The following is a 12,766-nucleotide window of genomic DNA, read 5'->3' on the forward strand; positions in this document are numbered from 1 at the left end:
ATAACTTTCAGAAACTGCCATGAGAAACTTTTCATGGTCTTATCCTTCCCTAAAATAGAAAGCTATTGAGCTGCACAAAAGCAGTGATTTTTCAAACTTTAATATATGTGACCTATAATTACCCTTCCTCAGCTACATTGGTACATGGGCCTGCTCAGGCAATCTCAGAAAATCACTTATGCACATGAAGAGATTCTCATGTACCTCAAAAGACACAGACAAGGGCCCACTGCTAATCTTGGATATTAGCAGAAAGTGAACAATAAACTGATAATAATTGGCTTCTCAGGGTATTTACTTCTGTTTAGGAAGTGTTAGTTATCTGATTTACAATTCCTTTTAATACCTGCCATGTGCACACTGCTGCATCTGCGTGCTGTAGCATTGAAACCCTTCCACTTGGGTGCACTTAATTAGCAATTCCTGTGAGAAATTAGTCATCAGTTTAAGACAACAGCAACACATATGGCTCCCAAGGGTAAGAAAAAGTATTGCACAAAGCAGCACTTCTCAAAGGCAGCTCTTCCAGTAGTAAAAGCAGGAGAGAAGAAACAACCCAAGGGCCAAATTTGCCCTACAGAAGGACAGCAGTTTTCCTAGGTGGTACATTTCGGTTTCCTTCAGTACCGCAGCCTTCTTCTCCACACCCTCTTCTTTTTCTATATGTGTTTGCAACACCTTTCCCTGGTACTCCTCAGTTCTAGGTGGAAGAGGTTCCCTGGTGCAGTACTTACCTAGGATACTCTGTTCCCCAAAAGAAAGGCTTTTGAAGTTCTCCTGCTGGAAATCCTGCAATAACAAAAAATAAAAAGAAAAGAAAAAAAAAATAGTGAGGTCAATTGAATGCAATGCCCAAGGGTTTGAATTTTGTGACCTCATTTTTTTGGTTTCAGAAGGTTTTTCAAGGGGAACTTTCCCTCGGGCGGTAGAATGCAATAGAGAGGATCTCAGAGAGGCAGCAGAGATCCTGCCACATTCACATCTGAGTAAATGCAAGTGCTCCTGCCAAAAATAACCCATGTTAATACATGTGTCCTATGAAGAGTAGTGGACTATCCTCAGATGTGTTGACTGATCAATAGACAATACATAGGTAAAGTGCAATAAGAATTAAAATACCATTAGGTCAGTGAGGCTTCAGTGAAGCAAGAAATATGAAAGTAATAAAATAAGCCTGATTCTATTTATTCTATGAAGAACAGAGGTAAATTAACATACTTAGGCACTTCTGTAAGGGAAGACTGTAGATTATTAAGGCTGTAGGCTCAGCCTAGCTACAGATATTACCTGGTTGCTTCTTGTAGACTAACCAGTTGCCAAAAAAACATCAATGGAGACACTTTGGTGAATGATGAGAATCAAAATAGTTTCTCAAATTCAAAGTCACAGGTTCATTCATTTGATTCTAACCCTATTTGGTTTTTTGTTGATAGTTTGGTCATGGATTTCTTTATATCTGAGATAAGGCAACATCTTTGTCTTTTCCTTACCAACTCTTTCAAAACTTACATTCAAATGAAAAAACAAAAAACAAAAAAAAACCAAAAAAACCCACCCCAATAAAACAAAAACCCAAAACAAACCCAGTATGTTGAGTGTAATTCATGCCAAGTGATGTGGCACAAGGCATGTCCTCCTGGCATGTCCAGCTGCTTTCTTCTGTTGCTCCTCTGTGATGGGCATCATTACCTATCTGCAATTAGCTTAGAAAAAGTGTGGGCTTCAAACTTATGAGTGTTGTCTCAGGTTTTTTGTCTTCCTTCTCCAGATGTTGTTTTATTGTTTCAATCACAATAGCATTTTCTTTTCCAGCACTGCAAACCACAACTTTACCAATGTCAAGGACAAAGTTTTACTGATCTAACTCTCCTTGCCCCCCAGCGTACAGAGAAGATTACTTATTATATATTATGCATGTTTTAAACATTTTAAGTAGCAATCGTACACTCATACAACCTGATGAAAATTGCTTGTTAGGCCTTAAGAGCTGTGTTCAGAGCTGAAAATCTATTCTGAACTGATTACCCCCAAACACTGAAATTCAGAAGAGATTTTGGAATGTTTAGGTTCTGCTAACTAAATAATCCTATCCCCACAAGAACAGATGAGAGGAGCTGTGGCCAAAATGAACAAATGAGCCCATACTGAAGGTGGTGTGAACCAAGGTAGCACAGTCACCCCACAAACCATGTTTAATGATCACACAATCCTGGGTGCCTGTCACTGAACCAAGAGGCTATCAAGTTCTTTTAAGGAGCTGCAATTATTTTTTCCAGGTATAAACTTGTAGTGAATTTGCACTTGTCTGCAGTAGAGGTAATACACATTATTTACAGCAAATTAGGTGCAAATCTTCACTCAGGCTTATCCAGATACACTAAATGTGTCTTCATAGAACATTGCTGAAACACAGTCAGCTGTGAGTTAAGCCACGAGATAGTTTTCACTGAACAAGTCATTGTGAATGAATGGTAGGAAGCTCCAATGCTGAATCTGTACAACAGGTTGGTAATTATTTTACTCTGAGTCAGGATCCATTTTAGATTAGTTATCACTGAGCAAAGTACTGGTTGAAGGAGTGGTTTCTACTTCTGTGCATGTGTGAAAATACCACTGTAGTTTGAACTAAAGGAAGCTCATGAAGTATTTTCAGGCCCAAGCAGAGTCAGAGGCCAGTAGGATGTAATACACATTTCAGAAAACTTCAGGAAACTGGAATACATTATCACCAGCAGAAGTTGTTTTGTTTTGCTTTGTTTGAGGGGTGCATGTTTTTGTGGTTTTGTTGGTTTTGTTTGTTTTTTGGTAAGAAAAAAAAAAAAAAAATCTAGGTTTGAAAGTGATTCTTGGTGAGGTAGTAAAGCAAATGGGTCCCATTCTCCAGAGGTTAGCAGCACTGAGGGGCTGAGGGTGCTTGGCCACTATTCCAACACTAGAAGGAATTCATTAAGAGCTGGCAACACTTTTTATGCAACGTCTCCTTCAGGCAAGCAACAACTACATCATCCTTATGGGGAGCAAGGATAACAACATCTTATACCTAGGATGTCCTTGAAATTGTAACATGAGATTGATCACCAGACAGTTTCTTATTTTGTGCTGATTTGAATCCCTCAATTTAGGCAATTCCCCTGTGAGGCCTGTTTCTTTTTTTGCTTGGCATTTTGCACCTAAAAGAATTAATGACAAAACTCAGAGAGCTCATAGCAGGCTGCAAATGCAATAAATACTAATGGGATTATTTCTATGCCACTGGAGTTTAGGTAGGCAAAGGACAAATCTGAAGGAATAAGACAGACTTCAGGGAATTTCACAACTTAAGGAATAGATACAGGCACTGAGAATGTATTTTGAGCTAACACTTGACCACAAATTTAGCCTCTGTTGTGCATCTTTTAAAGCTTTCTCTCTCTACACAGCCCCAGAAGAGAGATAGAGGCTGACAGTTTCTCTCTTTATACACTAGATTGCAAATGCAGGCCCAGAGACTACACTCAAGGCCATTACTCACCAACAGCACACAGAAAGAAAACTGTTATCTTATTACAGACTCCACACAGATCCATCTGCCATCAAGACCTAGACTTGCAGAATCTGCTTTGACTACCTTCTTACAACCTGCCTCAATCTGCAGCAATGTCACTGGGCTGCAGCATCATTCTGAGATGGGCACTGGTGTCACAGGCCACAGGAGCACTGCTCTGGGGACAGCTGAGCTCAGGCTGGCACAGAACAGCACTGGTACCCTACATCCATGAGTCCTACTGGTGGCAAGGTGGGACAGCCAGGCTAGATCATCCTCAAGATGGACTTTGTGCCACTCATCCCAGCATGTTAGAGACCAGTTGTTCTGATTGCAACCCAACAGTTCAAGGAGTTTTCATCTGACCATCCACTCGAGTAGCCAATTCTTCAGCAGTTTGTATTTGAGCATATTAGGGGAGAAAGTCCTGACATTCTTTCTAAAGAATAAATCATATTCACATCTTTCTCCTCCTCCACTGAGCTAGTATCCTCAATGTAGAAAGCTGGTCAGGGAAAGTGTATCCAGGATTTACTTCATCATGTACACAGGGACTGTGGTGAGCCTGGCTAGCTTGTATTCCCTAGATCTTCCTTCTTGAAGATAGGAGTGACATTTGGTTTCTTCCAGTCCTCAGGAAACTCACACAGCCACCATAACTTTTCAAAGATTACCAAGAGTGGCTTCATAATGATGTTGTGAGCTTGTAGGTGCACCCTGCCACAGCCCATGGGCTTGTGTTTTCCCAGTCTGTTTAAACATTCCCTAACCTACTCCTCCTCCCCCAGGGGTAAATCCCCTCTGTTACCAGGTCCCCTGCCCTCTTTCACCATGACATTTTCCCTCAACTTGCTGCTGCTCCAGCTACACTTGCAGAAATGTTTCTTCACATCCCTTGCCAGATTCATCTCTAGGGAGGTTTTCTGCATTCCAAACCCCTGTGTCCAACTTTCCTCTTAGTCACCTTACTGATCTGGGATGCAGGAGCACTTCAAGCAGTGGAGTATACCTGGCTTACTTCAAATATTTCACTCTGCATGTATGCTGACCTTGAAGATCTTGATAGAACTTTGCCTTCACAGGACTACTTTTAATGTAATTGAAGGTTTCTATCTTCATTTTATCCATTATGTCATTTTCAGCATCTCTCTCCAGCAAGGTGCTGTAAAGCTTGTCAGAATGTATTTAAAATTTGAAGGTGGCTTTTTTCTCCTCCAATTTTGCAAGGGCTTTGCTGTCATTAATAAATCCATTTACTAGCTAATACCTTCATGGTATTATTATACACACTTTGCAGATGAATACCCTTACCTCAGTATAATATTGGTAGTTTACCAAGACACAAATAACTACATGTGATCTGATAATTCCCTGAAAAAAAATACAGAGCAATAATGGTAAACTAAACCAAAAACTCATGAGAAGACTCACCAAATCAAGAGGAAATTTGGAGTTCAAATCTATATATGAATTCATATTTTATAGTTCAATTACATTATTCAGTTATATGGCATGATGATTTTAACTGAGCAAGACAAAGCCTTATTCCAAGTTAGTGCATCTACAACTTCCAATAATGAGGTTGGTTGGTTTAAAGCAACTTCTGACAGGGTAGTGAATCGCATACATAAGTAACAGATATGGGAGACAGCTGTGCTAAACCGTGTGATATACAGGGCACTCTGCCAATTGGTGTACTGGCAGTTCTCAGATGTGTTCAAAAGCTCTAACTTGTTTTTTCAAGTGTCACTGAATGAATTCAGATGTTGACTTTTAAAGGGATAATATATAAGCCAAAGACTAACTGCTGGTCAGTAATCAAAGAATATTGAATTTACATATGGAATTAAATGCGAAGACAGCTGGGGTGCTGGTTAGCTGTCTAAAAAAAAGCCCAAAGGACAGGATACATCTGTTTAAAATGGTTCCACAGACTTCTGTTAGGACTATTGAACCTCATCCCCAGTGATGGTTTTGATGTCCTCTTTGGGGTCTAGCTTGTCAGACTCAATGGCAAGAGGTTTCTGCAAGTTTTATCTCAGATAAAATACATGAGAAAACCTTTCAGACACTGTAGAGCACCCCAGACAGCTTTGAGCATCCATATGTAGGTGGCAGAGACCAAACTGTCTGTCATTACATGGACCTGAATCATACACCTTATTTTAAGTTTTATCCTGTGGACAAAGAGGATAGAAAACAAAAAAAAAACGTGTAAGAAAATATCAATTGTGCAAGGCACAGGAACTGTTCCATGTAATGCATGAATACAAAGCTTAACTTTATGAAGAACTCAGTGAATGAATTCATTAAAGAGATACAGGGAAGTAATGGTCTTAAAGCAGAGGACTCTGCAGCCTCTGCTTCAATTCTTGGCTCAGTTTCCCCTTCACCTGACAAGAGTCTCTTTTCTACTCATGAAAAAGTGAGAACCTGATGTTTACCAACCTCAGTACGGCAACATGAGGAGAAACATGACGTGGTTTGTGAGGTGCCAAGGATTTTTCCTACTTTTTCCTACTCTCTGCTGAGGGAGTAGGAAATGTGAAAACATCTGTTTTACAAGAAAATTTAATCTTTATTTTATGAGGAAAAAGCCTCAGTGGATTCCCTGGGACAAGGGAATGGGGGGTAGGGGGAGAAGAACAAATTACAAGTTCTTCTATTTTATACATTCATAGACAAGAATTTTAGAAAGAAAAAATAAAGAATGGAGGTAAGGATCATGCACCATGGTTAAATAAAAGAGAATAGTGATCTTTAGTAAATAGGGAAAATTGAAAATGAGGGCTCACTTAAGACACTCTATGCTTACTTAATAACAGGGCTCAGAAAGTGTTCAGTCCAAATCTGTTATGTTCATTAACCTCCAGGAAACTAATGGCACACTAGAAACTACTTCATCATAACCTTACAAATAGTCCATTTCTTCAGGGAAGAGAAAATGCCCCCAAGCACATTCCCCTTATCCTGCCCTGGCCATAGCACCAGGTGCTGTTTGCCAGCACTTCCCTGGCTCCTGGCAAGGTAAGAGTTCTCCCTTGCAACTCACAGCATCAGTGAGCTGGCAGCATCAATATCTGCATGATGCTTCCTGTAAAGATGATACTTACTGGCCAATATGAGCTCTCATCTGTGGTTTTCTCTGTGGATGCTAATCTGAATGCAATTTTTAAATTTTGTTGTCGATTATATTTGCTTCCTGTAACATGTATTGAGGCCGCTCTCTAAAGAGGCCTCTTGACTTTCACTAGAGAACTGCAGTAACAGCACAAATGACTTAGAAGGAGCATGGATATAAACTTACAGAGATAATATCAACATTAATTATCCAGTACATCTATTCAAGCTTACACCTCGTGAGTGCATTGCTTATATTTGCCTCAGTTCACTGTAAATCTCCCTTTCATTACTGTTCACAGCCCACAAAGGTGACTATTTTTATATATTCTAGAGGCATACATGTTCACACTTTGAAAAAAACCCTAAACACACCAAATGTCTGACGAACAGTTCCCTTTTATCCTTAACATATTCAAAGGCCAATATTTTAGTGCTGTAATGAAATAAAACCTTTTCTGGAACAGAAGCATGCTAGCACACTTTGATCATCACTTGTGTCTATTTTCAGCACATATTTGTTGACTGCTCTGGAGTGCATTAAAATAAACTAATCCTTTAGGAATGTGTTTTTGGTGTTCCAATTATGATAATTAAAAAGATAGTATTCATGCTGCTTAGATGATATGAAGTGTACTTATATACATTTTGAGACTCTAAAGGCAATGACATATACCTGTTTTCCTTGTTAAGTACCTATAATTAAAGGGGAAATCGACGAGCAAATGCACAGAAAATTGAAAAATTATCCAAACTAGGATTAAAAAATTATTAACAACCATTATAAACATGCATAGCGGTTCATCTAAGACACTTTGAATTATGGAAAAAAAAGAAAATAAATAAATAGAACTCACATACATCAGGAGTAAACTTGTATAATATTAAGTTAAATTATACATAACATATTTTTTTTAATTCTGCTCTTTGTGGCATATCTTACCTCAATGCAGCTACTTATTTCTCCTTTGGAGATATTAACAGAATCATTGGTTATTCAAACTATCAATAGTTTAGTAATGAAAATGGAACAAGGCAACAGCAAACAAAAAAGTGTTTACACTAAAAGACAGCAAAATTTGGTACATCTACTGCATATGCAAGATTTGCTATATTCTTCCAAGTCTAATAATTTTTAAAATCATCTAGTTTCTATTCTCTATTAATTTTCTCTTTTAGTGAAACAAGACCTTTTCTTCCAAGTAACTTAGTAGTCAAGTTAAAAACACTAACAGCTTACCTGTATATGAAGATCACATGGACTTGCATGGATATTCCAATATTTATGTGAGTGATACAGAGTACAGAGAGAGAAGAATTTGTAATCCTTCCATTGGGAGTGTCAGAGACCTCCCTGTGCTCAGAGCATAGAAAGTAAAAGTAGCTGTCTAAAGCTCAGAAGTTATCAGGACATCCACATTCCCTTGTGCAGGTACCTGACCATTGCTTCTTTTCAGAATCCATGGGTCAAGGCACTGATGTTTCTTTTTCTCTAAACTTTTTCAAGAAGCCTCCAGTGACTAATCAAGTTTAGAGTTACTGTGGTTGTGTTGATACCATCACACAGTACATTTCCATTTCCAAACTAACGGTCCTAACTTAGAATCAAATTTTGGAACCGGGGATTTTCCAGTTCATGTAGAAACTACTTTCCATAATCAAATTCTATTATGCATTTTAAATTCTTATTTCTCAAATTCTTCTCAATAAAGTCACTTATAAAGAGCAAAAATAGATGGGTCTTGAAGACACTAAAGTCCAGTTTTCCCACTGAAGAGTAAGGGCACTCAAGCAGATGAAGAGGGTATCTGGTCCATTCACTCATTTACAGGAGTGATCAGTAGTACAGGTGAAGGGAAAGAGTGTCAGTCAATTCCCTGTGAGGTAATTCTTCTGCTAGCACATATTCCTACCTTCCAACAGCCAGCAGCAGAGGAAATTCTCCTCCTGGACTGGATTTATATACCTCTGTTCTTTTGTACAGAACAGAACACCCTCCCTTAAGCTCATCTTCTAATGCAGTGAGTAGCACAGATCCTTGCAACACATCCCTCCAACGTTTTTGGCAACAAATAATTGGTTCTTGCCTCCTTTTCTTATCTCTAATCAGTCATTAATTTATGAAAGGGCCTTCTTTCTTGTCCTATGACAACTTTCAGCTCTTAGCACTGGGAAAGAACCTTATCAAAAGTGTACTATGGAAAAAAAAAAACATATCATCATATCAAGCATACTTATTTGCTTTCTGAATTAAAAAAAAAAAAAAGCCCTAGTAGATTAAGAAAGCATGATTTTTTTTTTCTAAAAGGAAAAGCAAAAAAATCCTACATTCTCAGGTTCACTCTTCATTGTTATAGCATATAGTTATTCACTCTCTATTCAAACACGTGGTCACAACCACATTCCCTCATTTAAAGGATAAAATTACTTGTTTTGAAGATCCCTCTGAACTGCCTTTTGAAAAATCAGATTTGACACTTGCCACACCTATTCTTTTTGTGCTGAGGCCACTATAAGTCATAGGCTATACATCAAAGCTGGTTGTTTGGAAATTGTTTGTCCAAGTTTCTTTGAAATATCCAGGGGAATATTATCTGGTCCTTATATTTGTCACAGTTCATTTTATGAATTTCCTCTACAGTCCCTTCTGACACTAAATTTAAAACAATTTCTGGGACTAACCTCTCACAAGAAAAAGCTCTAGAATTAGAACTTCCCAAACTCTTCCAACACAAAGAATTATCTTATTTCTTATGCCTTAGAGACTCTCCTCTCTCAGTGGATTTGACAAAAAGGTTTATTATTAGTTCTTATGCTCCTAGAAATTTGGTCATGGAAACATTTCTGGCCTTGCTGTATCACAATTTTACATTTACCTTGCTAGAGTTCAAGCTTAATTCTTATTCTCAAATGACTCTGGTTTCTAGAACTTTTTTTCTGTTATTTAACTAGGCCTTTTAAAATACCACAGCTCTTGTGCCATGTGAGCAGCCCCCAGAACTTTGTACGGATTACTACTGAAAATACAGCTACAGAGCAGTAAGGTAGGAGTTCTTCCCCACCAGAATAAATGGGAAGTCAGTAGTGATGTGTCAAATATTTATCAGCTACTTCTACCAGAGAATATTCCTCTCACATCCTCCCACAAGGCCTCTTGTCCAATAAAACCACACCAGCCAGAAGTGGAAGACAGTACTGTGCCTTTCTCTGAATCTCCCCTCATGTTGAACACGATTTATAGGGCATGATTACAGTTGTACCTCTCTCTCAAGGACGAGAGGGTTTTGTTCAGAAAGAGCCACTTTTCCTCTTTGAAACAGTCCTAAAAGGACTGAGAGTGAGTGGCACTGTCCAAACTTCCAGGTCACTTGCCAGCAGAACGAGAAGGTCAGCAGTTAGGATAGAAAATACAATTACCTCTGCACTCATGACTGATGGGTTACATTTGACAATGCTCTGCTTCCTGACTTTTAGACACAGCGAGTGAAGTTTTCAGTGGCTCCAGCCTCTCATCACAGTTTTCTCTAATGTGCCATGGCAGAGAAGTTGGGTCAGCTGTGCACTGCTCAAATTATAAAGAACCTGATAATCAAGAAGGTATAAGAGTGATGGCTCTCATTTTTCTCTGAGCAGGCTTCCTCTCCACTCACACAAACCTTTCTAGCAGCAGTGGTGGCTGGAGGAAGAGCAGCTGTAACGCTTCTCGGGTACCTCAGAGTTGTGACCACCTCAGCCAAGCGCTCCCTCAGATGATCAACAAAAATATAACTGCCCAATGATGGCAACCCTCTAATAAAGGGAGAGCTATCTAAATCTAGCACTAATTTTAATCAATGGAACTGCCTAATTTTTATACATGCTTTACAAATGAGATCACTTAGACATGAAAAATTTAAGTGAGTGGTTTGAAGGTAAAATGGTTTACAGAAATTGGTAGAAGCAAATAGCAGCAGACTCAAATTTCCAGTCCTCTGTTATACCTTCTTCAGTGTGATACATTAACTTCGTGCCTTTCTCTCTGCGACCAAAAGAGATTCAGGAGAAAAAGGGGGAATCATAACAGTTTTTGAGGTCATGTCTCTGGGGACTGAGACCACAGAAGTAGTGGCAGCCACCTTCTAGACCCCAACAGCATAAAAAAAGAAGGCTGATTTAACATGAAAAGCTAATAAGAGCAAAGAGAAATTGCCAGGGTAAAGGTAAAACTGTTGAACACAGAAAACTTGGCATAGAATTTTAAAGCCTGTTAGAAAATTTCAGTTCAAAGCCCCATTAAAGCAAACAGGTATGAACATCCAAAGTCATAACACATCTTTGAAAAACTCAGCTCTTTTACCTTATTTGTTTCCACACTAGAATATATGCTATCTAAAAACAACCAGTAACAAAAATTAGAATAAGACAGCTAGTACTGCACAAACAGGTAAGAATTTTCAGTTAACTACAGATATCACTCCTTGTCCTTGAAGGTATTGAACAAATCCACTGGATACACCTTCTTATGTTTTCTGCTCTATATCACAGTCTTTTCTAGTCACATTTATTGTAACACATCTGTCAATACTAGAGGACAGAACTCCTATCACTGTGTATTTATGGAGATATGTGTACAGATGTTTTTGCTACAGAAAACAGAAGATAGAAACATTAAGCTTAGTAAAAGTGATTTAAGCTATCATTCACAATGGACCAAGTACAAACACACACACACATGATCACTGCAACTCCTCTGACTCAGGGTAACTCATGGAGCAACAGTAGTTCCAATCTGTGGGAGCTCTGGGTTTTCCAGAATGATCCTCTCGCTTAAGTCTCACAGCTGAATTACCAGGTTTGAGCTTCTAATTTTCAGTTACAATCAAAACAATAGGTACAGCTGTTATCTGAAGCTTGATGCATTCATTCTCAAACAGGCAGTTTGTAAGGACGCTTGGAAGGTAGATACTCACTGATCTGGTTGGTAGATGCACTATAAAAAGCATTTACAGTAGTTGGGCTTGTAAACCACCTGTAGTAAGAACAAAAGAAATTATCTGTCAGTACATTGACATTTACCTGTATGAATCAAAGGAGCAAAGATAAAAATTGAACTCAGTAGAAGGAAGTAAAAACATTAAGGACTTAAAACACATTAAAGTTTTTCTCCACTTCAGTACATGCTACTTTCCAGAACATTGATATCTATTGTTTAATGACATCAACTTCATACAGTCAATGAATGCCCAACAGGAGAGATTCTTAGGGTTCCTATCATGTGATGTGTTTAATTTTTAAGTGACCACTGTGCTTGTGAGGCCAGCCATGCTGATGAAACAAAATTCACCCAGCAGAGGATGCAACACTGACAGCAGCTGTAAAAACTCTCTTGGGTGTCTTTCAAATACGTGTGGTGGTTCTCCCTGTTGAAATTAGAGGAGGGCATTTTGAAACAAGTAAAACAACTACTTGAAAATTAGGATTATGCCAGCAACATAAACAGGTAATTTCTGGGAATGTAAATTCAAAATAAACAGCTTCATGTTCAGTACCCTACACAGTGAACATGACCATCCTAAAGAAACAGACCTCTTGCCAGGCATTTCTTCTCATAGTTTGATTTCTCATATATAGTGGAAGAAACCCTAGATTTGAATAGGAGTTGGAGTTTGATGATCCTTGTGAGACCTTTCTAACTCAAGATATTCTATAATTCCATGAATAGCAAATGAATCTCCTTAGCCTAAGCTCATCTATATTGACAGTGGCTTCAACCATCTGAATGGAAAATCTTGACTGACTTCAGCAAGATCCAAATCCCCTCAGAAGAAACCCTGAGTTCAGTGAGCCCAAGATTTCACATTATGATTTTATAAGGGAGAAGTGAGGTAAAAGAAATAAAGATTATGATAATTAGTGGTTAGTTCATAAAAACTTAGAATCAACTCTAATAAATGTCCAAACAGGAACATCCTGATGTCATTAGCAAAATATTACTCAAAAGTTTTATAAAAGCCATGTGAATGGAGTGTGATTGCTTTGGAAAATTTATTTTAAGGACAAGAGAAAGAAGCTGCAAAACAATGAGTAAGACAAAGGAAGATCTCTCAGAATATGGAAAATATGTGATATCAGTGACAATGTATA

At 38.4% G+C, this 12,766-nt stretch overlaps 1 protein-coding gene across 2 annotated transcripts in view; it reads right to left on the bottom strand.

Annotated features, from left to right (window-relative positions):
• Nucleotides 1–12,766, bottom strand: part of PHEX (phosphate regulating endopeptidase X-linked) — a 98,936-nt gene that overhangs the window by 17,248 nt on the left and 68,922 nt on the right. For both annotated transcript variants that reach the window (XM_014259187.2, XM_005516691.3), the window contains 2 exons: nt 11,593–11,651; nt 735–789 (listed from right to left, as the gene is read on the bottom strand). In XM_014259187.2, coding sequence (XP_014114662.1) covers nt 735–789; nt 11,593–11,651 — 114 coding nt within the window. The remainder of the gene's footprint in view (nt 1–734; nt 790–11,592; nt 11,652–12,766) is intronic.

Source organism: Pseudopodoces humilis, chromosome 2, assembly GCF_049639895.1.
Source record: "Pseudopodoces humilis isolate 2021_Gansu_Grassland_sample_001 chromosome 2, ASM4963989v1, whole genome shotgun sequence".
In the NCBI taxonomy this organism is placed as follows: domain Eukaryota; kingdom Metazoa; phylum Chordata; class Aves; order Passeriformes; family Paridae; genus Pseudopodoces; species Pseudopodoces humilis.